This window comes from Drosophila persimilis, unplaced genomic scaffold (assembly GCF_003286085.1).
Source record: "Drosophila persimilis strain 14011-0111.01,24,50 unplaced genomic scaffold, DperRS2 tig00000676-arrow-arrow-pilon, whole genome shotgun sequence".
NCBI classification, from domain to species: domain Eukaryota; kingdom Metazoa; phylum Arthropoda; class Insecta; order Diptera; family Drosophilidae; genus Drosophila; species Drosophila persimilis.
In genome coordinates, this window is record NW_020825332.1 from 1,325,936 (window position 1) to 1,350,351 (window position 24,416).

Here is a 24,416-nt window from a genome sequence, read left to right on the forward strand (position 1 = left end):
TTGTATTTCCTAAAAAAAAAGGTTAAAGAAAAACCGGTCAACAATTTCCACTAAATTAATTTCTATACATGGTAACTACACGCTAACTACACTGTTGCTACATAATTACTACATTTATATGTAATTACCAAGGGCGACACCTGAAGGGGAAATGTGTACGTTTCAAAAATATTTTGCCCGTTTTTTTCATATAAGCCCCATGGAAGCGACAGTGGGAATCGATATTTTTATACTATAAGTATCAAACGATAGTAAAATATGAAATATTTGAATTATTAACTTTATTATTATTAAATATATATATTATATAAGTACAATTGGTAAAATTGTACGAAATCAGTCCCTAGGACCTTTTTGCTGTCGCACTCTCAAATAAATGTCAACTGTGAGCACCATTAAATTACCATCGCTGAGAGGAACCACACCACTCAATTTTGAACTAGTTCAACAAGTCGAACATAACTAACGGGTTTAAAAAGAAAACAAATTTATATTAAAGAAAATTATTATGTTTTAATATCTGGAGAGCAAGCAAACTTTAGTCGAGATTTCTCGCACATGCTTCCTAATCACCAGTATCTGCTTAATGCAGGAACATTGCTGCAACCAATAAACGACCATCCTCGAGATGATTAAAAACAAAAAAAAAAGGTTTTATTTACAAAACGGAAAATGTGCATCGCGATGAAATGAGAGTGAAGAGTATATTAGGCTTGAATCAGAAACTTTCCAGCATCATGGTCCAGATGTTCGAGTTCAGGCTTCTTTTTCGGAAAGTAGGGATTATGCTCCGGATCGGCATTCAAGCTGAAAATGATTTAATGTTTACAATAACCCAACATCAGGTATGTACGAAAACTTACTGATATAGACTGATGGCCTCCTCGCACTTGACATTGTACCACCAATCGCAGGCAAACTCCTTCTGGTTGAAGATAGTGCCATTTGTGCACAGAAACTTGGCACCCTGGTGTCCTTCGCGTCCATCGTGGCACACGTGGTAGGCCTGGCAGCCAGTCTCCACATTCGCATACATTCCCGGAACGGCGGGGACATTATGACAGCTGAATTGGGTGTGGGGCACCTCGTGATATATAGGATAATCTACGCCAGCCACTCCCGGTATCTTGTTCAGATCTTGTTTCTCCTCATGCCGCGGATGTTCCGGTTGAGGGGGATTAAACAGATATCCGAATTTCTGTAAACATATCAAATGTGAAGATTGCATAAGAAAGTTCGTGCCCCAACCGGTTTCACAGCCGCCCCACAGCCTCCTAGCAGCCTCCTCTCTGTCTCAAACGATCAAACGTGTGTGAGTGGAGTGCCACAATTGCATGTTATGTTACAATTTTTGGGTCAAAAGTGAACGGAGTACAGAGCCCAGCGCCAACATAGTCCAAAAGCTTTGTCAATTGGGTGGCACACGCTCCTCTTAATTGATTCCTCAGCATAATTGCACTTGAGCCCGTCCCCCTAGTCACGCGGATGATCCTCACCTGCACTTCAATGGCCACAGCGGCTCCCAGTACGATCAGCATCAGCGAGAGTGAGAGCATCTTGGTAGCAAATGATCCGCCTACGAGTTTTAACTGGAACTGTAACTGGAGTAGGAATTGGAGTCGGAGTCGGATTTGGAGTAACAACCGACCGACTTGGGTTTGAAAATCACACTGAAATGCAGTTTTCCGCCAGGCAGCCGAACGCCACTTCGGACCAGCCAGAGTGGGACCAAGAGCTTTCAAGGGTAGCCTAGCCTGCCGCTAATACGGGCACTCGTACAGCTAACGGTCTTCTGTTCGTGGCAACTTTCGATTCGATTCGTTTCGTTTCTGTGTTCGGGGGCGGGGGGAAGCTGTTTGCTCAAGCTCTTTTTCCCCCAAAATTGGCAAATTACTGTGTGCTGTGTTACCATTATGTTGTGTCCAAAAGCAAACGAAGAAAAAGTAAGGTAGGAGCCACCACAGTGGCGCACTGATGATGATACACATGTATACTTGTGCGAGACGAGTAGTAAATATGACTGATGACTGGGAACAATATGGGGGGCTAACTTTATTTTGCAAGACAACAAAAATTGTTTACGCTTAACTAGCGAAAAACGATGAATTTCCATTTCCATTTCGTTTTTTGCTTGGGCTTACACACTATAATACACTAAGCATAATGGTATTGGGGGGAGGGGGCTGGATAGGGTGGGATAGGTGCTTGCAATAATTGGGAATGGGAATGGGAAAGCATTAATCGGTCGGTGCGAAGTGTGCCATTATATGTGTAGTCGTATATGGCCAATGTTTTGAAATGATATGCAGTTAGATAATGGGAATGTTGCACTTTATGAATGGAGTGGGCAAATTCTACTAGAGTTAGGAGGGTCTTAAAATCCTAATAAATCTTGTGCGCCGTCTGATGCAAGTCCAATTTGTTCAACAGATCGTCAAACTCGCTGAAGAGCTAAAAGAGAGGCAACCAGAGGAAGAGGATTACATCATTTAACTGGCGATTATAAGTCGTCCCCCCAAGAGGAGCCCCTCTACTCACATGAGTTGTACCATAGCTGTCCACGTAGGTCTTGCTTCCACGGACGGTCTTCTTGAAGGGGGGCAGCACCGGACTGTGACCATGCAGGAGATTCACATTCTGATAAGACTGCGCCTTGGCCGATCCGGCTGCTGACGATGAGTGGCTCTTGCCCACGGTGGGGGCCAGGTCAAGAAAATTGGGCACTAAAAGCCATCGGAAGGGGAAGAGCCATGAGCCATGAAGGAGAGGAGAAACCACCCAAATCTTGACTCACTTTTCTTGGGCTGCAATCTCACTTGATTGAGCAATGGATTGTGCAGCTGGAGCTGCCTGTAGACGGGCAGAGCGTGCTTTGGGGGCACCAGCACGTGCTGGCGACCCACTGCCTGGGGATACAGATAGGTGGTCTCCACGGTGGGTACATTGCGGTAGTGATAGCGACCTTCACGGGGCGTGTACCTTCCATCGGAGCTGAGGGCGATGTGAAAGACGGTACGCGTGGGTTTGTTGTAATATTGATAGACCTTGGGACGGAACAGAGAAAATCCGATTTAGAACGAATGGATGGATGGACCCTTCCGGGAAGGGATCTTCTGCTGACTGATTTACCTGCGGACTGCGCTGCTCGGGCACAATGCCGTCGGGCACCGCTATGCCCTCCTTCTGAAGCCGATTCAGAAAGAGGCGATCCGTTTCGAAGGCGGTTTCGGGCACCTTGCCACCCGCATGTGGCAGAACTTGCTCGCGATAGATTTGACGTTTCTTGAAATGGGTTTTACGACAGAATTATTTATGGTCGGGCCACAACAGGGGGGTTTCCGTTTACACACCTTATGATTGCGTTCCGCAAACTGCGAGTCTTGGGCAATGGTGGCCGGACTCAAGCATAGATAGAGGAGCGTGATCAAGGAGATCACATATGGCGATGGCATTTTTCTGAATTTGAAATCGAATTCCGATTCGGTGGCAGGCACAATTTGAAAAGAATTTCAGCTATTTTCTAGCTACGATTTCGGTGTGCAGAAAGGTCAAGTTGATCGACAGCAAAAAGAGGCACTCACGCGATGCGATGCGCAGACAGAAGACAAACCGTTAAGAGCTCGGTACACAAATCCAGATTGGAAGCATTTTTCGACAAGAAATTGCACAACACAACACAACAACAACAAAACAAAACACAACACAAAAAACAAATGAAAATTAAAATGAAAATGAAAATGACGAGCAGAAAGAACGATCGACAGCGAACCACCGATCAGGTTGCGGTTGCGGCTGTTGAAGCACTCCAAGAAGTGTGTGCCAAGCAGTGTGCCTAGATCCGAATAGCGATCTTCGAACTCCGATCTCCAATCCGCGATCTCCGATGAGCAGAGCAGTGAGCGATTTGCGTTGTGCGGTGGCGTTGTGGACGCGTCGACGGTGCCAAACATAATGAATGCAAATGCACAAAACGACGATCTCCATCAGGCGGGTGCCCATACCCATACCCATACCCATAACTATGTCTGTGCCCTCTGCTCTGCCGCAGCAGCAGTAGCAGCAGCAGCAGCGGCGGCTATGGTGGCGACGTCTGCTGCCAACGTCTAGCACGATCATCATTATGATCATCGTCTCATTTCTGGACATCATCCCAAAAGACATTGTAAACTCTCTGGGCAATCTGTGAATGATTTGCCATTGCTTTTACTTTAGTCTCGGATACACATTTGGTAGTTGGATTAGTTTTATTTGCGGTTTTTAACTGGAAGTGCCAGCCAAATCATTTGGCCAAAATTACCTCAATTAATCTTGTTGGCGAACCTGACCTACGTTTCTATCCCAACCCCCCCCTGAGTCCCCACGGACGTGCAACCCATCCCCCCTGCGGATGGACGTGCTACTTGACTTGAGAGTGTTTCTGTTTTACGGTTAGTTGTTGAAACTTTGCTCAACTAAAACATCTTTGTTATACGTAATTACACTGCTCCCTTGGACACGGCAATTTTTCATTGTTCCGAAGATCGAAGTCAACCTTTTTCTTGTTTTTGAAAGTGATTGCTTGTTGGGTTGGTGGATGGTTGGATGGTTGGCTGGTTGGCTGCTTGCCTGGTGAGCCTTTTGTTTTTAGGTGCCTTTTTGAAAGCTGCTCTGCTGATTGGGGCGCCCTCAAGTCAAGTCAACACTTTTCTTAAACGCTCGTTTCATATTCGTATTGATCGTTTCTTCAGTTATTATTGTAAATATTTGTGTAATTTTTGTTTCTCCCCGCTTTTGCACTGCCACTTTGATCTTGAATTGGTCTCAATGGGGCTTTCGGTGTTTTCTTTTCGGGTGTTCAGAAAGGTTTATTGGCAGCGGGGCCTTGAAGGTGCTGTGAAAGTAAATGAGGACTCGGTGAATGTTGCATAGGGTAGGGTTAGGCTAGGAGCCAGGCCTTTCAGATATATCCACTGAATTTAATAAGGAACCGAACCCGGAAACATTCCCACGCTTCTGTTTTGCAATCAATTAGATATTCACCTTGCATATCAATTCAATAAAATTTGACAATTCCTATGAGAAGAGCCCGAGCGTGTCAAAAGTAGACCCATAATAAATGCTTTATGCGAAAGTTGGAGAAAGTAACCAGCGTGTCGCCGGTGCGATAGGGGTAACCGATAAGAACTGCCACTAGACCAGGGAATAGGCTTGTAATGCCAGGCACAAATAAGCCTATCAGAAAAGGTGTAATTTCAAATGCCAAAAGATTGCACAATCGCGCGAAGCAAACGGTTTTACATTACAAATTACAAGAAACCGAAATGAAAACCACAGCAACAAAAGAAAATCAAAAGTAAACCAACTTCTGCAGTCGTGTAAAAATCAGTCAAAACAGTCAGACCTTGGCTCAATCAAGATGCAACAACATCATCATCATCGTCCCATCCATTGAGTAGACCAGACCTAGTGCAGAGCAGAGCAGAGCAGAGCAGACCAGGGCATAGATTAATTATTTTAAATCATCGCCAGCCTTGAAAGCGGCAAACAACTCCAGGCTCCCCCATCGCCTTCCCCTTCCCCATCCCTCTCCCCAACCAATAATTTGTCTCGACAAGGCGTTATAGACTCGCCAACTATTGTAGTTTTTGGCTGCCACTAATTGGCTCCGAGTCGAGTTTCCTGGAGGGGCTCGCTCTCAACTCTCATCGAACCCATCACAAATGGTCCAATGCGATGTCAAGGATGCGATGGGACCCCTCTCTGGCCGCAGACAGTAACGTACCCCGTATTCCCACGTTGGCATGCCTTTCCATTTTGCATCTTGTCACAAAAGATGACAAGCCAATACCACGACAACGACCACGACCACGATCTTTGACAGAGTGCTCTGCCTGTGTCTGTTTCTGTTTCTGTGTCTGTGATGGTCTCTGAAGAGTGATGCTTCGCATTGAGAGCGGCCCAATGGCCGAATGGAGCATCGGAGGTTACCTAATTGGCCCAAACGGCCAGACCAGACCAGGCCAGTTCAGTTCAATTGCCTGTAATGCCCGCTCTTTCAGCCAGCTCTTTCTCTTCCTCTGTCTCTGCCTCTGCTTGAACCCAGCTTGCCTTCAGACATGGTGTGTGGGATTAGGCATTCGAAGCAACAGCAATAGCAATTCCAATTCCAATTCCATTGCAATTCAATTTGTGGGCCAGCAAACACAAATCAAATTCGTTGCGCCCCTCTACGAGTACTGTATTGTATTGTCCACTCAATACCAATTAACAAATGACTTTTCAACCATTGGCAATTGAAGTTGATCGAGCATGTTTTTCGGCCATTGTATGAACGGATACTCCAAAGCGATACGCGCAAGAGCCACGCGCTGAACCCGCAGGGCAGGCTTGCTCTGCGATAAGGACTGGAAAGCTTCAAGGGCGTGCGAATATTGAACGTGGAAGTACAGTAAAAGCCGAGGTGTTCTTTTAATTTACATTCTCATATTGTAATTTATGGGTAGGTATATATTTACGTTGTATATTCAATTTTTTTTTATCATTGTAACACTTTTCAAAAAGTAAAAATTCATATCAATTTGTTTGTTGTTCCGAATATTGTAATATGGACAAGTCTCAATTCTAAATACTTTTTATTTTATAGGCAGATATATAATTAGAACTCCTCGTACATATGGTACATATCGTACATAGTATGTATAAACAATTGACAGAAGCCTACGTTTAACAAATAAATTGGATCGGATCGGATCTGATCTGATCTGCTTCGTTGCCTTCAAAGGAATTTAAATGCGACATAATCCGACTTTTATAAAAAAATGTTTCAACTTTTATTTTTACTCAATAGGTTTCGATAGGTTTCGTTTCTCGCTATCGTAATTGGTTTTTAAAGCTACAATTAAAATACGAAGAAAAATAACTGTATGCAACAACAACAATAAAATATTGTTTGTTTATACATGGTACAGTGAATATCGGGGCAATTGAATATTATTTATGTATTATGTATGCATGTACTCTGTTATGCGCCCGGCTGTAGGCTTCAGGCTTTAGGCTTTAGGCTTTCCTTTTTATCAAAATAGGTATTCTCTGAGTAATGTAGCAGCCGATCCGCCATACAATATTACGAGCCGATTTGCAAAAGCATCTTCACACTAACTAACGTATTTTCTTACGCTTCTTACGAGCTAAAACATGCTAAAAATTCATGTAGGCAACACATTTTTTTTGCTACAACAAAATACAAAAAAAGCAGAGTGAAAAAAGGAAAAAAAAAAATTGGTGGCATGAAAGATGAATTCAAATTTTGGTTTCTTGCTTTCGTAATACTCTTTTTTTAGAACAGAGAGAGAGAGGGAGAGGGAGAGGGAGTGAGGCGTTGGCAAGGAGGTACGGAAGTAATTGAAGAGATTGCAAGTAAGTCTTTTTTGGTTTGTCTTCGTTTTTTAGCTCTGTACTAAACTGTACGTAAAACAGTTCGAAAATGTTTGCCTGCGCATCAAGTGCATTTAGTACATTTGCAGTTTCTCAGTTGTTTCCGAAACGTTTGGAACATTAAGAGATCACTTGAAATCATTTCAACCTGCTCTCCGGTCTGCTCTGATCTGTACTAAATGCATGCTAAATGACATTTCCTTGCCTTCAGACCTATCAACTACCTTACATTACGTGTGGGTGTATGGGTGCAAGCGTTCTAAACGTGCTAAAACGGCATAGTTGGTGCTGTGTGTGTTTGTAGTAGTTAGGCACTTATTTAGTGTATTGTAGATACGCTTCCACGGGTCCCGAAATAATCAACAGACAGACACAAACAGCAACAGACGAAAAATGTACAAAACGTGGGCGCAGGTTTCTTTTACATCTAACAATAGTTAGATGATTTCTAGGAATCGGAGCCACTCCCGCTGCTTCGGCTCTCCCTAAGTATTCCTATACCCTATTGGTATTATAGCACGGGGCATCCTAGTCCTCCTCAAATCCTCTACCTCCTTTGGCCGGGGGGGAAAGGGTGGGGCGACTTATTGGGGTGCCACTGCGGTGTAGACTTCAACAATATCTCGGATAGCGGCAAGGGAGCCAAAGACAAGTGCGCCAATGCCGCAGATGCAGATGACAATGTTCTTCCACAGAATCCAGTTGTATTTACCGAATCCAGTGTCCCAATGGAGGACCAGCTCAATGAGCACCTTAAAAGGACGAATTAACAGAGTTTGATTAAGAGATCTTTCAAATAATTTCAGTGTGTAAACTTACGGGGAATATCAGACCCAGAATGGAGAAGCAGAAGGCTCCGATAAGACCCATGAAGGGTGCGATTGTGGGCACAGAAATGGCCAGGACAACGGCAGCCGTCACCAGGACAGTGCGCAGCACATAGTTGACCAGCATGGGACGCTTGGTGCACTTCTCCTTGATGCCATCCCAGACGATCTCCAGGCACACATAGAACTGCAGTCCGAATGTGCAGTAAACGGCCAAGGCAATCAGGACCTTCACCGCCTGGGCGGGCCACTCGTGGACGGGCAGATTCAAGGTGATGCTCTGCTGCGTGTCCTCGCCGTACCGCAGATAGCCAAGGAAACCCAAAAGCATGTAGATGAGTGTCACGCCGGACATGCCCTGGCTGAGCACTCCGCAGAGGCCGAGGAAGTTCTGTGGCGTCTTCATGTTGTTCTCCAGCGGCATCACCACTCCGATGGCCTCCATCGCAAAGATGGTGATGGAGAAGAAGGACGGCAAGGTGCCCAGCACCAAATAATTACGCGACTCCAACGGGGGCAGATCCTGCGTCAGATAGTAGAAGGTAATGCCCAGTCCCAGGCCCATGAACACATTGGCCACCATCGAGACGGGGGCCAGGTACTTGAGATTCGGCACCCAGGCAATCAGGATCAGTGGCACCAACAGGGAGCAGATGAGCAGACGCGAGGACACTTCCGTTCCCGTCCAGTGCTCGATCAACTGTTCGAAATTCTTAGCCACAATCACGGTGTACACCGAACAGGTGCCGAAGTACGTGAGGAACAGGCCAAACAATATCGAGAACTTGGCCACGGGGGCAAAGCCCCGGCTCCACTTGGGGCCCTTCTGGAATGCAGACTCGGCAATTTCGGCAAATGTCATCTTGGTGCGACGTGTCTTGTAGTACAGTTTGTGGCCGCATTTCACCTAAAAGATTACCCATTAATTAGATCTATGTTTCGCTAAATTAATGACTAAATTGATGGCAAATCCACTTACCAGCACATAACTGCAGTGCGTGCACACAAAGGCGGTGAAGATGGTGGCAAAGATGCCCATGATAATGCCAGAGTACATGAAGGCTATGGGCATGCCCAGGATGCCAGTGCCCAGGGAGGCCTTAAGCAAATGCGTGAGCGTTTCATTATCGCTCGTGGGATGCTCATTGTCGCGGTGTGCAAACGGATCGAACTCATTGTTGCCCAGGGCCTGCTCGTTGTCCGCCTTGCGTGGTTGTATATGGTATCTGTAATTAAAAGAGAACAACAGGGTTTATCTTTTTGCACTTTTAACATTAACTCAAGGGGAACCTCAGCTCCACACTCGTGGGTTCTTGATCGCCCATTCTCATGCTCCTGCTGCTGTTGCTTGTTTCTGATACTCGTGGCTCGCTTGGCTATTGTCATTCGCAACTGAAGCTCGCCTCGAAAGTGTCGCGTTTTCTTATATGTATGCTGACAGTGAAATTTTGTAACGGAATTGCTGCATCTGCAATTGCAACGGCTCATAATACTACTCTTGTAACTTAATGTCGGGGGCCAAAGAAGGGGTACAACAACTGCTAGTGTTGTTGTCGGGCCGAATTTGGGCAGGCCACTTCTGATTGGCCTGTTCGAGCCAATTGATCACATGAATCTATGGATCTCATTCCATTCCATTCCTATGCCTGACTCGCTTTGCCGTTTCGGTTGCATCAGCCATAAAGAAAACTGCCAACGAAAGCGTGAAGCAGCAAACGCGTACATCGACGTATTCGTTAGCTGCTATACTCCTCTTAGTGTTTCATAAGAAATTAGGTGTTTCTTCTACACAGAATGAGTAGCAGATCATCACTTGTGGATGGGACTCCCACTAGGACCCACAACATAACCCATCCCTCCCAATCCCTTCCTAACGTTCTTAATGATTTGCTTACCGCTAGGTGTCGCAAGAAACTGTTAAATACATGTCATGTATTTTGGGTGTAGAATTGGAATGCAAGTGCCGTCAGATGTCGCCACCGCAGTACAGCAAATATTTGAATGTTCTTTTTGGCCAAATTCTGCCTTTTTACTGATCTAAAGAATCTCCTTGATTAATTTAACCAAATATCATAATAAAATAGCCAGAAATGGACGCGTAAATGAGGACGCTACCTACTAGGACGGTAGTTTTCATTCCATTCTATTGTATGCTTAATTTGTATCACTCATTGTCTAGCAAGTTACACATTCCTTAGCCCAAGAACGCATGAATAGACTTTAGTATGTGTATGTCTATATAGATCATAGATCAGACGGAAAAAATTCAAGTTCATGGCCCTATGAACAGACAGACTCGGGAATGGAATGGTCAGCGTGATTTAATAGTTAAAGATAGTATTACATTTATAAACAATTTCCATGACAGCTTGCCTTTATGTGTTTATGTATGTATATATTTCTATAGTAATCGTAATCATATTTTTAAGTGCCGGATGTCAGTAATTTGAATGACGGCACAATTTTTTCCATTCTATTTTTTTTGTATATTCTAAATATATTTATTATTGAAAAAAAATTCCAATCAGTTCAAGAGCTAAAGTCAGGCGTTATCAAACATACGAAATTATATATTCCACAGCGTCATCCAAGATCAAAGATCATCCTGAAGGGCATCTTTCTGGACTTGTGAAGGGTATCTAAACGATCAAAACGAGCCAAATAAAAGTAGATCTCCCTCTTTGTTTACTTTCGTGTAATTATCATTTGGATCTGGTAGCCAGATTACAAACAATTAGCATACATATATTCCCAAGGAGAATAAACATCTACCAGCTACAGATAATACATGCGATAAATGTATATGTATGGTATAACTATATTTTTAGAGCCCCTTTGAACTTTCGTATTGATAGAGGAGGAATCACTCATATGCATTGATGTAAGGTGATTTATTTCTCTATTTGCGTACTAACGTTGGAATTTCCATTAGATTGACTTTAGTACTCGTTAGGGCTACGGTCGAGGCTCTTACGTGAGTTTTTGCCTATTAAAAAAGCAACAGACTGTTTGATTATACAGTTAGTTATGGTCTAAGCTCGTTATCAAATGTGTAACACCAACGTTAATACTATGTCCATGATCTAAGGCCCCACATTAGGCGTTTACTTCCCAGTCTGCCAGATAGTACTAATTGTAATCAATCTGGCGTCTGAAGTGCCACAGTAGCTTCAAAAACCGGGGGCTCCACCAAAGTCGGAGCACGCCAGCCGTTTTCAGTGAATTGCCTTTGGCGGCATTATGAACCAATTAGCACGAATTTTATTTAATTGGCAAACACATGAAATGAACCACATGAGCCATGCCATCCATCGCTTAATACATTGCTTATTTTTAGCAAACGAAATACTCACGTTTTTCCTCCTTCGCCCGGCAGGAACTGCTCCATTTCCTGGGGCGCATGCTTGGCGCCGCCATCCTGAGGAAGCACAAAGAAACAATTCAAACGAATGAATGAATAAAGGCCATTAATGAATGGAAAACGACAGAAACTACTTACCACAATGTTCACCATTTTGTGTATATTTTGTCTGCTTTTCAAGTGACGTTTTCCTCAGTGTACAACAGAGACTGCAATCAAAAGGGAGAACAGAACGGAATTTGTTGATTGATTTAATAATGAATTTTAATTGAGGCAAGATGTTGCCGCCGAGCCTTAAACTAATAGAATTCCGAGCCAGACATTGTCACTTTATTCGATTTGATTGACTGCGATTCGTGTCGTTAAATTACTTACAATTCCATTCCCCAATCTCGATTCCCGATCCCGCCCCCCGTTTAATTGCTTTGTGCCGCTCAATTTCAATTTGAAGCAGTTTGAATCAATTTATGCAAATAAAATTGTATAAAAATGGAAAGGCCATTCTTTTCTCGTTTCTTCTCTAGATTTCAGTTTCTTGTCTGGTGTCAATCTGCTGCTCTAATGATTCTTTATTTATAGACCAAGCAATATGGGTTCTTTCGTCAACGACACATTTCTGTTAATTGTTTCAGGTTTTTGTCGTGGGCCCCCGAGTATAGAATAGATCTATTATTAATCCGTCAAATCCCGGTCACATGTGCAAGATTTCGCACACAAACAGTCCATCGATTTTTGTGAGTAGGAGTGTCGTCTGTACTTTGCCCTGGCCCCAAAATCGACTTCTCTTCGAAGTGGTCTGGCCTTGTCATCAAATTGCTGTCAAGAATTCCAGTATAGAACAGAATAAAACAGAACAGAACCGAACCGAAGAAGAACCAGCGGCTCAGGGGTTTAATTACGACGCTGAAGTCGGTGTCGGTGTCGGTGTCTAGTCGGGTCTGATAAATGATATATGTTACATATGTATTTATGTGCATATATTTGTGGCTTGCTCTTGTGTGTGTTGCCATATTTCGTTTCCCCTTTCTACAGACGCTTCGTATACAGTTTTTAGCCAGTTGTTTTGGTCATGTTACGTTCCATTCTCGCATACTTCGCCACACTTCAGCATATTTCGCCACAAGGTTGAATGAACTGCCCTGACCTCTCTCTCTCTCTTCCAGGGGTCGCCTGCACTCAGATATGTAAGTCTGTCTGGGAAGCTGCATTCCCTGAAACATCAATTTACATTGACTTGCAATAAAATGTGACATTGAAGACGATTCACATTTTATATTACTGACTCATAAATATTATTTATTATCTAACATCGTTATCAAATCACGCACGAAAATTGCCAAAAAAATACCGATTGCATCACTTCGCTACGATGCGTGTCTACTTTTACTATTCGTATTCATTGTAAATAAAAATGAAGGAATGAAAGCTAGAATGATTTCCTTTTCGATCTTTCTTTGGTTGTTATTGTCTCTACTTAGTTTTCCCCTGATAAACTAAATACAATGTATTGTTTCTCGTTTAAATAAAGCTCTCATTAACATCATTAAGATATCTACGTTTCTTCTCACTATTTGTCTCTCTCTCTCTCTTTCTCTCTTTGTGGATCTATTCTAGAACTGTACTGCCGGAGATCACTCAAAAAATTAACACCTATCTCGTTGAGACGTGACAGATCACTAGAATTCGGTTTAAAACCTTGAAATCGACATTTTAGCAATGTGAAATATGTATGTACATATGTCGAAAAACAAGGGTAATATTATTAGGGATTAAGATTTCGTACGAATGAGAGAAGAATTGTGCAAGAACGAAGGCAATGTATTTTTGTAGCGTGAGAGTGTTTGAGAAAATGCCGACAGGCATACAAAAAAATCGCAGATGCATGCCAGAAACATGTAGCATAAATAGAAGGCATAAATAGTCTGCTCTCTCTCGCTGTGGTAATAGTCCTCTCTGGGAAAACCACCCGGTCGAGCCCCTCGCAGACGGTAAACGAACCACGTGTTTCGGTTTTATTTCTATCTGAAATTACCGCAAAGTGTTTTTGGCTCTCAGATACAGATACCGTTACTGGGAAATCGGCTGGAATCAACAGAGAACAGTCGGCGGCATAGTGCAAAGCATATCCAATATTTCATCAGCAAAAATGTGATCCCCCTCTTTTCTACGATTATATTCGGAATGCATTAGGCAATCATAAGGTATGATATTGGAGCTTCTTCGCTTATCGGCTGACCAACAAACAAAAGTATTGTATTTCCCGTCGTTCAGTTCTTGTTTATTTCGCTATACCGTTTCAGCCCTTCGATATTTACTTGAAGTTCAGTTTGTGGTTTTTGCTAGAGTACTTTTCCCAGGTAGTGATTCTTGTAGTTGGTTCTTGGAAGTTGATAAGGCACATGTTTCTTTAAAAGCAATTTCTCTTATCAAAAGACGATACATTTTTTTTATAGTTTATCTATGGATGACTGAAAGTTGTCAGCCAGTCTTTCATGATGCCTTTGGGAAGCTCTAAAAAATATTTAAGCAGCTGCTTTCTATTGTATGGCAGCTCAAAGATCAAAGATCACTCAAACTTTGTCAACTTTGACGTCATTAGAGAAAATGTTTCAAACAAAAACTGCTGTCCAAATAGTGTACTACTTGAAACACAAACTATCATTATTACGAGTCTAAGATAGGGATACAATTCACGGGGCCTCTAGGAAGACCCTGTATATAAAAGCCCCGTAGTTATCTGAAAAGGTAGCAAACGAATTGCAGCTATTTCGAGTGTTGGCGTGTGGTCCTTGCATAACTTCTAGTTCTGATAACAGTCTGTAAATACACGTATGTACATGTATTTACATACATACATACAAATGTCTGTATGTACATACATATATGCAAAGTTGAGTTTATCGTTTTAGATAATGCTCATTAACATTGATTTCGCATATTATTGGGCAGTATTATTACGGTGCAAGAGAAAGAACTTTATCAACTGTGTTTTTTGAACCGTATGTTGAATGGTTCGATCGATTTCCGGTTATTTTTCAACCTTCTTTAAGGTGTGTGTTACGACCCACGACATTTACCGTTGAGAAGGCGGTCAAGTGTAGTTTTTGTATGTGGGTGTATGGAACAAATTGCGCAAATTGCAGACACGAGCGAAAGGAAGACACAGACCGACAGACAGACAGACAAGAATAGCGGTAAACAACGAATGGTGTTGTCAAACTGTATGATAGACGTGCACCGATGGATAAATGCCCTTACATCATTCTTTGCTATGCTTGGAAGGCTAGTTCTTTCAACCAAATGTCATAGTGAGGGAAGAAGTGTTCCTAGAAAGGCAATTCATATCTCCGTCTCGCTTCTGCCTGCATTAATGCGTCAAACTGTCAAGACGTTGCTCCCACGCAAGCAACAGTTGCAGTCTTGCCATTCATTCTGCCTACGCACTCTCTTCTCTCTCTCTCTTTTGGTTGGACTCCAGTCTGACGTCACAGTTTTACTGCGTCTTTTGCTTTGAAGCTTGTAAATTTCTGTTTTGTTAATTACCCGCAACAACAACAGCAATACTAAAATCAATAATAGACTAAAACGAGAGGGAACGTTGTGAGTTGCTGAGGAGACCGCAACTCGACATTTATACCCGATACTTAGTCAGTATGGCTCTCCTCCGGCAGACGCCGGAGACACAGAGAGACAGGGCGAGAAAAAATGAAATTGTTTTCTTGATGCTGGCTATAATAATGATACGATCCAACTCAGATTTTGCAGTCTAAAAGATATGGTCATTCTCTACGATTCTGTTATTTTGGTTTTCTCGTATCTTATAAATTAAAGTTTTGAAATATTCTTGTAGCAGTGACATATCACAGAAGTCTGGATCCAAAACATCGTTGCTCTACCTCGTATAGTCTTTGAGCACTAGGCGCTAATAGGGACAGACAGACAGGCCTCAATCGACTCGGCTATTGATGCTGATCAAGAATATATGTATGTATATACTTTATGGGGTCGGAAACGATTCCTTCTGGACGTTACACACATCCATTTTCACCACAAATCTAATATACCCAAATACTCATTTTGAGTATCGGGTATAAAAATTCGCGCATTACGAGCGAGATAAGGACCACACGCACACGCACACACAGACACAGACAGAGACACACCTCTACTCTGTTTGAGGAGGTTTCGCACTCTAACCTTTTTTGTTTTTGTTTTACAGCTATTTTCGAGGTTGATTATGCATTTCGTTTTGTCCTTGGATGAGTCAGCAGCTCTAACGGCAGGGAGTGTGGGTGGACGTGGGTGTGCACTGACGCATTTAGATAGATCTGGCCCTGCTTTTTACCATCATAGTCAGTAGTCAGCCTGCCTGCCTATCCATTCCACACACATCGCGTGAACTTTCCCTTGGATTAAATGCTCAATTACTATTAAATTACGTATTGCTATGTAGAAGAAACGTGGAACATCAGCAAGTCAAATGGGGAAAACCTATTCCCAGCCATTGAACTATCGTACACTACAACAGCAACAGCAACGACAGCAACAACAGCAAAAGCACACACAACTTTAAGTAAAGTAGAAAGCGCGCGCAATTACGATAATGATTATACATATTCCATTCATGATTTCTAAGGAAAAGGTTTTTTAAGTCCCAAAAGTGAAGGAGGAGTGACAGGGGCAGACAAACGAAAATTTCAGAAAAAACGTAAAGCAAATAACGGAACAGGTGCAACGTTGGCAAATTGACGTCGACGCTAAGACTGCACGCGTGTCCCATTAAAACGATTCTTTCAGTTTTCTGGTCTCCTTTTTGGTTCTGTCCGTGGGTTTGTAATTATAATTGACATTGGGCCACTGCTGAAGCCCTTACCTATAATTATGCTTTGTTTGTTTTACACCATTTTTTTCCTATTTTTTTAAATTTTTAATGGATTGCAGCGGTTTTTCGTTTCTAAATTCTTTTGAATGCGAATACATAACATGTGTGTGACTTTTCTATTGCCATTGCACTCTGCCGCTGCTATTTTGAGACAAACCCCATTTTCTGCCATGTGCTTCGATTCGTTCTGTTTTTTTTTTTTTTCTTATTTACTTATGTATAGAATACACATGCTGCCTTCATTTTTGCTTACTTTGGGTTTTCTTTTTCTCCGTGTGTACTGTACTAAGATGAAGGCGAGAGGTTAACACTTTTATCGGGTCTACCGGCTCGCACGAAAATGGGTTTTTTTTAATAAATATACATATTTAAAAATTCGCCACTCAAATAAAATAATGCCAAACGGGACAAAACGCGCGAACGACCGAAGAGCAACTGAGCCTCACTATTGCGCTGGTTGTATACATATGTAGCAGCACAGGCACAGTGGTGTCAGTTTAACCATTTTACGGCCGGTTCTGGCGCTTTTGAAATTTTGGAACATTTGAAATGTAATCTTGCGGCTGGCGGGAATAAAAACTATTTTGATTCCGGTTCTAATCAAACATTTGAAGAATATAATTCATAATCAAATGTAATAAACACCAATCCCATTACTGATTCCATACACATATAAGTGTTTTCAACGGGCTGGTAAAGAGCAAAATAATCTGACTGGAGCCAAGCTGTAGAATTTGTCCATTATCTGATTAAAAGTAAGAAAAGAAGCCCGATCTCCATATTATATATTATATATTATATAATTTATAATTTTCTACTTTGTACATTTCAAATTTTTTGGCTGTTTCTAGCTTTTTTTGTACGCTGATCTGGCTATGTGCGCTGAACTGAGAGCGGGCCAAAAATAAAAGAGAGCAAGCAACCACGATAAAGAGACCGGTAATATACATATGTATGTACATAGAGCGAAACATTCGGGTAATGAGAGGGGAGGGGAAGGAACGTGGTGCAAAGGATAAGAAGACAAAGGATGGGCATATCTTATAAAAAACTCTCATGAAGGGGAAAAACGGCCTGGTGTTACCGACCCATCTTTGGCTGATGAAATTGAAATCTAACTTTCATGAGCTCCTCCTTGTAGAAATGATGCATTGCATCATCCTCAAAAGTTTATTAGTGTTCTACATTATTAGAGATAAACCAAAACCAAGTTTATTGGTAAAATGTAAAACTTTATTCAAAAAATCAGCACTAGTTTTGGTTTTTAGATTACAATTAATTTGATTTTGCATAAATTATATGAAACCGCATGAATTTGTTTCAATTTACAGGAATAGACAAAAGTTGTTACACGTTTGAGATTCGATTTAAGGCAATCGATCAGTTAGAGTGGAATATGTAATAATACAATTTGAGCTGAATTTCAGACAAGCTGAGGATTGCACGGGAAATTCTTACAGAATATCGTTGTATTTATGTATGGTATGTGTTTGCTGATCTGATCCGTGATCTGTGGCAGAGCTGTATGGGTAGCTATATAGATATGAGGGTCTCTGGTCTGACTGTGTCTGTAGTTTCTATGTGTGTCCACAGTTTGGAACTGTGTTTCAGTTACTATTGAGTTTGAGTTTAAGAGTTATTGTTAGGTTTTATCTGTGACTTGAGTTGACTTGAGTCCAGTTCAGTTTGGTTGATTGATTGACTGTAGTTTGATGGTATATTAGTTGAGTTTCAGTGCTTGTGTGTGATGTGAGGGCTGTGCTAAAAATTCCTTGTCCATGGACGTAAATGCTTAATGTCTAGAAAAGTACGGGGGTATATGGCAGTATACACAATACATTGGGGTATATAAAAGTCGCAGTCGTATAACTCGTTCAGGTGGTCTACACATTTCCGATTTCTCCAGCGCTTGCATCCGAATTTTTGTATTTATCAGAGATTCGTTTTATTTGAAGCCCCAGCGCTCTATGGCTTCAAATAAATGAACCGTCAGTGCTCCTCCGGTGGGGTGCGGAACTCAGAGATCCAGTCGGTGACGCGTAAACGAAAGAGATCCGTCTTGGTCACTATCCAGTCCCGATACTGGTGCGGTATATACTCCACCAGTTTTTCAGATATCTCCGGATTCTTGAACATAAGCATGTAGATGAGCAGTATATTGATAACAACGAGCACCATGAAGGTAACCAGTGTGGACAGGGCAACCTTTTGGAGCATATTTAGCCAGGAGGTGCTGTTGGTCGATTTCTTCTTTTGATTGATCTTCTGACTGGCAGATTTTGCCCCATTCCCTGCTCCCACAGCATTTACTGGTTTGAATGTTAGGTCTTTCTCCGCGGCTTCGGCCAATTTCTTCAACTTTGCTTTCTTGTTATTTGGTTTGGTCGACTTCTTGGCCCCTGCTCCGGCGCCATTGGCCAGGGAACTGGTGGACCCATCCCCTCCTGCAGACATTTTGTCAGCACTCTGTTCACGCTCTTGGGAGACCTGGGCCAGACGGTCGCGTTCGATTTCGGGCTTCAAGTTGGCGCAGACGCTGACCTGCAAAATGCGAGCAAAGTTGCACACAAGAGGCCACTCAACCCACTCGAGTGGAGTGGCACTTTCCCACTTACACAGTTCTTGGCCGCCTCTTGGCACTCCTTCATCGTGGAGCACGGACCCACAATCTTCACCCAGGCGGGTATTAACGGATTGGTCTTCAGGTCCAAATATCGCAGTCGACGAAGTTGGGAAAAGCTCATTGGCAAGTGCTCCAGGCAATTGTTGTAGAGGTCCAGATGACGCAAATTCACCAGCAATCCGAAATCTTCGGGCAGATAGCGTATTTGGTTCTTGCTTAGATCGAGCCTTACCAGCTGAGTGAGTATGGGGAAGTGGCGCTGCAGGGGAAAAATATCCATTAAATGAACTGACTTTCTTAAGTGGTAGGACTTACTCCCAGGTTAGTCAAGCGGTTGCTGGACACATCCAAAACGGTGACTCGCTTGAACGAAGCCTGCAAAGGACAAAGGCGTACTGAAAAAGGAGTTGCATTCAGGGAAAGGAAGCAGGGTCACATCACCGAAAAGAAACCCCCAAAAACGACATACTTTAAAATCTCATTTCCCTTCTTTTTAATTTTTTTGGCAACGCGACCGCACGGAGAGGGGTGGTAAGACCAAAAATCAACCCCCTCAAGCAGTTTTAGCTGCATTTTCACACACACTCACACTAACACATTAGAGCAACCCACCAACCACTCACACACACACATCACTTCCTCTGCGCTTCCTGAGAAGAGGGGTAGAGCCGCAGCCATCGTCAGCGTTAATTGCAAGCCAGCCGGCAGGCAGCCAGAGCAACAACAAAACCAACAATGGGAGTAGGGAGCTCTTCTCGCTCTCTCTCTCTCTCTCTCTGGGTGCACAAGCGAGATAGACTGTGACTAGACTTTTGCCAGACGATAGAAAAGTCAACGAGCAGAAAGGGGACGGTGGATAATGCAGATGGAGACACCACACAGCCCAGCCACACATCCGCTGGTGTGTTAATTAGCCCAGTAATTTAACTAATACTCACAATTTCTTTGACCGGTATTTCGCTCAGCTCCGAGAGACTCAAGTCGCAGTGGTCCTCCTGAACACGATCCTTCACGCTTACTTTTACCTTTTCGCCGGTTTTCGGCATTTTATAAGGACAATCTCTGCCAATTTCCGTTTCTAAAAAATAACAAGCAAGTGCCGCAAAACTGCGAATCAAAACACAGCCGGACGGCAGAGACAGCCAGAACACCGATAGTACTATCGGAGCACGAATGGTACTATCGATGTCTATTTTGTTTAAAATGCACGCACCTTTTCGTTATAGTATAATTAATTGATTATGCATCGAGTACTTTTCGGAATTTTCAACAATTTAAACTATTGTTGAATATTATTTGTGTTGCGTTGTTACGGGTAAAATCAAGTTATTGATATGTTACTTCTGACAGCTGTAGCATCGATATGTTTTTAGCAGCACTGGAAATTCAACTGGGGGACAAGCACATCAATTTAAAGTGGGGCGCGCTTTATTGAAAATATGAATTTTGTCTTGCCCCAAGAACAATCAAGTGCATGCCCTCTCATAAAACGGCGGACGTCAGCAGCGCCAAAAGGCTAAAACATAAAATATATTTAAACCAAGAGTCTCCCCATTTCATCTTATTAAAACCACGTCAACTTTTGGCCATTTTACATTTATTGTGTAAAACAAAGTTTAAACTATAAAATTTTGCGCCATATAGTCGAATTGGCAGGCTACCATAGCTTAGTCCTCATCCTCTTCGGGAGCAGCAGCACCACCACCCAGGTTCTTCTTCAGGTTCTTGCGCTTGACGCGACCAGGACGGCCGCCACCGAAGGGCGACTTCAGAGAGAAGTCGATGTGCTTCTGGGAGTCCAGGCGCACAACGAACGATGGGATGTTGACAACTTGCTTGCGCACACTAGATGGGGAGAGCAGAAGATAATTCGATTAGTTATGGCTGCTCACAAGTCCAGCACGTGGTGGCTGCGAGGTTTTGGCATGGCGTTCAGTGCAACTTACGCAATGCGGGGTTTGCATTAAGATTGGAGTGAGCAAAGTCATCTACACAATCAAAAGACGTTGAGAGCCGGTGCAGGCATTTGCCTGTTCGACTCCCAAGTGGTCTTACTGAACAACACATTTTTCTTGTGATTTATTGCCTAGCGACGTTTGACGTCGCTGTCCAAGCGATATTTACCGAATGTGACGCTGGCGGATCAGCACACGGGCATGATGGATGGACTTGGCCAATCCAAGCTTGAAGACCTGGGTCTGCAGACGACGCTCCAAGAAATCTTCAATCTTCAGGCCGAGCACGTAATCGAGCTTCATGCGAGATTCGTCCAAGACACCAATGCGCACCAGACGACGCAGAAGGGCATTGCCTGTGGAAAGAGTAATACATTTAATACGAATTCTAAAATTTCATTCTAAACGCGTGTCTTGGAGCATTTTCAGTGTGTATTTGTTAACGTCAATGATTTGTTCAGACAAGAAGTGTCAGAAATTATATTATTTAATACAGCTCATCATGACACACCACAGGCGAAATATTCCATCTGCTCTACTTACCCTGGAAAAGACGCTTCTCGTCCTTCTCATCGAGGGTCAGCAGCTCACGGGCAGCCTTACGGATCTTGGCCAGAGCGTACTTGACGCGCCACACCTCACGCTTGTTGCGAAGACCATATTCGCCAATGATCTTCAACTCCTGATCAAGACGCGCCTTCTCATAGGGGCGACGGGGAGTCACATAGGTCTTCGAGAAGACCGATGGTATGCGGCCGTTTACCATGATTCCAACAATTCAACCGTCTGCAAAGCAAATGTAAGGTTAGTTTTCAATCTCGTGCAATCTCAAACATCCAAATAGATTTTTCTCTGATCTATCTATTTAGCTGTTTGTTGAAGCCTAACACAGTCTTGGTTAGCAATATTTTTCACATTTTCACCTATTTTACTGTATATGTTCTGAATCTTGCACACGAGAATTTTTACGTACGTTTCGGTTGGCGATTGGCGAAAGAAGAAAGAGGTGGACTAGAGCCGTGTCACGGCGGATTTGTTGATCAAATATACGGTCTGACCATCAGAAATATACCAGCATATACCGTCTCATTTTAAAAATATACCGTAAATATACTGACGAATTCAAGTTCTATTATACATATTCCTCGTGTTTGATATTCCGTCGATTATTACTAGCTAGATAGAACTCTCAGCCCTGCCCACATAATTTTATCCGAATAATGAATAAATGGTTCTTCTTGGCTGGCATTTTTTTAAATACTTGATTTGTTTTCCTGCTACGGCTATTGCTTTGATTGTTTTTGCTTAAATTTTGGTACCTCAACAACGATCTAACGTCTCGTATATCGATAGGAAATTGAACTTACACCACTTAACCCCCCTCTATTTAAACATTTCAACGACTTGAGGTAAATGGCGGAAAATATTACCGATTGTAAATTCTTGTTATATTAGCATGCTATCTAATAATCTTTCCTCTGAACTTAAAAATTGAACTGCATGGAGTGTATTTTAATATTTTTAATACTCCTCGATTTTGATATTCGGCTGAATATAAGTAGCTAGCTAGGACACTCACCTCTAAACACATCATTATATCCGATTGATTAATAAATTTCCTACAAGATTGATGAAAACAAAATGTTTAAATAAAAATGGACATCGTAAATGTAAATTTTGTACATGGCAACTACACATTTGTTACATCATTTGCTACACATCAACAACATATTTACGGAGTATGCACATTTGTATTTTCGTTCATTAATTCGTTTAAGAGATCGCTTTAAAATTCGTTGAGATAGCTTTAAAATTTAGAGACTATTTTTGCATGCGTAAAAAAAGTTTATCAAATCCGTCATTTCATTTATTATAGCCTGCATGACAAACATTTATTCATTCTCCTTTTGCCTAAAAAACCATTAAGAAAATCGTGTGCCTAAATGTAACTCAAGGGAAAATTTGCTAAATAATATCAAATACAATGCTGCGATCATTTAAAACAACAACAAGACAACGCAACAAATGCACACAGCAGAAAGCCGGTGATTTTTGTTTGTTTTGATTTACGGTTACTGCTTTTCTCGATTTCCCCTTACATTTTCTTACTCCATAGCAATCAAAATTATCACAAGTGTGTAATATATTTGCGTTTATTTTGTTGATTCATATAATTATAAAATAATAATTTATTAAATCTGGGTTTCAGTCACAACGCTCTGCAAATGAGAAACATAAAATTGTAGGCGACAAATTTGAAATAATGTCAAAATCTCTAAATGCAAAGAGATAATACGTACCTAAAATCCATTCTTGAATGAATTTTTATTTATAAAGAGACATGGAAGAGATACAGAGTCCGGATCACATCGAACTATCTGCTGCTTGGGCATGCTGAACGAGCGCGGCCTAGCCACGAAGCGTCCCAAGCCCGGATTTTTGCCTGTTGCAATAAAATACAGCAGCGAATCGAGTGCCCAAGTACTTCCCTTAGACAAGTCCTCCATTGTTTCTCTCGAAAGGTTGACATGTAAGCACTTAAGGACCTTTTCATTGAAGACAATCCAATTGACCAACTTCAAGGCTTGGCTGCTGCGGGGAACATAGTATTGCAGTTGCACCAGGCGGCCATACTTGTTCTTCAGGATCTTTGCCACAGGCAGCACGTCCGAGAACTCGCGGCGTGTACGGGCATCTAGCACGATGTTATTTTTAACAAGCCACTCATCTAGCACGTCGCGCTCCTTCTCCCTCAGACAACGGATGCTCGACATTATCCCAGTAAACTGACAATCGTTCGTGACTAAACCCAAATGTTTCTTAAACAAAATACTTTTACACAATTTTTTGTTCATTTTAATTACTAAAATGTATAATTCGTGCGCTTGAACGACTAAAATCTGACAAGCCAAATAATACTCGATCACGTGTAAAATAATCTAAGCTAAGCTACAGAAAGTAGAAACTCAAAAGAATGCCTTTCAACCCGGGATACATAGTCTTTTACGTCAGTAATTCACTTCTACAGTTTGGATTTCCGCCATGGGCCCATGTAATCCCATTTGGTAAGGATATTTCTTTGAGTATGTCTTTGAATATGTAAAACAGTGTATAATATTGCGGTCTCTTCACTTAGTAGGAGAGGTCCAGATGTTGGTTAATTTTCGTTTCAATTGTGCTTCTAAAGTGAATTTTGGGAGACTAGTGCCAAACAATGGATGTCCTCGTGTTTTTATCGCCACCTAAATTGTTGACGTCACATCCATTTAAGTTTCAAATTTAAGTTAGTAGGTTTTTCAAACTGTTTTTGCGACAGAACGTTTCGGGAAGGTCTTTTAGTCTTTCTTGAGATAGA

At 42.3% G+C, this 24,416-nt stretch overlaps 5 protein-coding genes across 6 annotated transcripts; all 5 read right to left on the minus strand.

Moving 5' to 3' along the window:
- Positions 1-545: 545 nt before the first annotated feature.
- Positions 546-1,556, minus strand: LOC6599831. The gene is made up of 3 exons (XM_026991592.1): positions 1,497-1,556; positions 864-1,198; positions 546-807 (listed from the first exon to the last, which is right to left on the minus strand). The coding sequence occupies exons 1-3, from the start codon at positions 1,554-1,556 to the stop codon at positions 708-710; spliced, it is 495 nt and encodes a 164-aa protein (XP_026847393.1). The 3' UTR covers positions 546-707.
- An 826-nt stretch (positions 1,557-2,382) lies between these two features.
- Positions 2,383-3,452, minus strand: LOC113566322. Its single transcript, XM_026991466.1, has 5 exons — positions 3,351-3,452; positions 3,130-3,282; positions 2,795-3,044; positions 2,539-2,723; positions 2,383-2,451 (listed from the first exon to the last, which is right to left on the minus strand). Exons 1-5 carry the CDS (start codon positions 3,450-3,452, stop codon positions 2,383-2,385), a joined length of 759 nt encoding a protein of 252 aa, XP_026847267.1.
- A 3,142-nt stretch (positions 3,453-6,594) lies between these two features.
- Positions 6,595-16,855, minus strand: LOC6599830 (proton-coupled amino acid transporter-like protein pathetic). Of its 2 annotated transcripts, XM_026991455.1 has the most exons (6): positions 16,737-16,855; positions 11,740-11,810; positions 11,594-11,658; positions 9,220-9,466; positions 8,233-9,147; positions 6,595-8,165 (listed from the first exon to the last, which is right to left on the minus strand). In XM_026991455.1, exons 2-6 carry the CDS (start codon positions 11,752-11,754, stop codon positions 7,998-8,000), a joined length of 1,410 nt encoding a protein of 469 aa, XP_026847256.1. In that variant the 5' UTR covers positions 11,755-11,810; positions 16,737-16,855; the 3' UTR covers positions 6,595-7,997. The 2 variants fall into 2 exon arrangements, with proteins under 2 accessions (XP_026847256.1, XP_026847257.1); XM_026991456.1 differs by lacking the exons at positions 11,594-11,658; positions 11,740-11,810; positions 16,737-16,855 and adding an exon at positions 9,531-9,591.
- Positions 16,856-17,763: 908 nt separating this feature from the next.
- LOC6599829 (leucine-rich repeat-containing protein 59) lies at positions 17,764-20,198 on the minus strand. The gene is made up of 4 exons (XM_002024812.2): positions 20,045-20,198; positions 19,422-19,481; positions 19,099-19,365; positions 17,764-19,024 (listed from the first exon to the last, which is right to left on the minus strand). Exons 1-4 carry the CDS (start codon positions 20,150-20,152, stop codon positions 18,473-18,475), a joined length of 987 nt encoding a protein of 328 aa, XP_002024848.1. The 5' UTR covers positions 20,153-20,198; the 3' UTR covers positions 17,764-18,472.
- Positions 20,199-20,686: 488 nt separating this feature from the next.
- LOC6599827 (40S ribosomal protein S9) lies at positions 20,687-21,847 on the minus strand. Its single transcript, XM_002024811.2, has 3 exons — positions 21,605-21,847; positions 21,231-21,417; positions 20,687-20,951 (listed from the first exon to the last, which is right to left on the minus strand). Exons 1-3 carry the CDS (start codon positions 21,825-21,827, stop codon positions 20,774-20,776), a joined length of 588 nt encoding a protein of 195 aa, XP_002024847.1. The 5' UTR covers positions 21,828-21,847; the 3' UTR covers positions 20,687-20,773.
- Between the last annotated feature and the right edge of the window lie 2,569 nt (positions 21,848-24,416).

Bases quoted from the DNA above. Each gene is read 5' to 3' on its own strand.
- LOC6599831 (XM_026991592.1), bottom strand. From the start codon at position 1,556: ATGCTCTCACTCTCGCTGATGCTGATCGTACTGGGAGCCGCTGTGGCC. The intron at 1,199-1,496 runs GTGAGGATCATC...ATATGTTTACAG, and splicing joins CTGTGGCCATTGAAGTGCAG to AAATTCGGATATCTGTTTAA. The intron at 808-863 runs GTAAGTTTTCGT...AATCATTTTCAG, and splicing joins GAGGCCATCAGTCTATATCA to CTTGAATGCCGATCCGGAGC.
- LOC113566322 (XM_026991466.1), bottom strand. From the start codon at position 3,452: ATGCCATCGCCATATGTGATCTCCTTGATCACGCTCCTCTATCTATGC. The intron at 3,283-3,350 runs GTGTGTAAACGG...ACCCATTTCAAG, and splicing joins TTGCGGAACGCAATCATAAG to AAACGTCAAATCTATCGCGA. The intron at 3,045-3,129 runs GTAAATCAGTCA...TTCCGTCCCAAG, and splicing joins CCGAGCAGCGCAGTCCGCAG to GTCTATCAATATTACAACAA.
- LOC6599830 (XM_026991455.1), bottom strand. The intron at 9,467-11,593 runs GTGAGTATTTCG...TTTTAATTACAG, and splicing joins CCGGGCGAAGGAGGAAAAAC to ATACCATATACAACCACGCA. The intron at 9,148-9,219 runs GTAAGTGGATTT...GTAATCTTTTAG, and splicing joins CGCACTGCAGTTATGTGCTG to GTGAAATGCGGCCACAAACT.
- LOC6599829 (XM_002024812.2), bottom strand. From the start codon at position 20,152: ATGCCGAAAACCGGCGAAAAGGTAAAAGTAAGCGTGAAGGATCGTGTT. The intron at 19,482-20,044 runs GTGAGTATTAGT...TGTCCTTTGCAG, and splicing joins AAATACCGGTCAAAGAAATT to GCTTCGTTCAAGCGAGTCAC. The intron at 19,366-19,421 runs GTAAGTCCTACC...TTTCCCCTGCAG, and splicing joins ACCGCTTGACTAACCTGGGA to CGCCACTTCCCCATACTCAC.
- LOC6599827 (XM_002024811.2), bottom strand. From the start codon at position 21,827: ATGGTAAACGGCCGCATACCATCGGTCTTCTCGAAGACCTATGTGACT. The intron at 21,418-21,604 runs GTAAGTAGAGCA...CTCTTTCCACAG, and splicing joins CGAGAAGCGTCTTTTCCAGG to GCAATGCCCTTCTGCGTCGT. The intron at 20,952-21,230 runs GTAAATATCGCT...CTCCCCATCTAG, and splicing joins ATCCGCCAGCGTCACATTCG to TGTGCGCAAGCAAGTTGTCA.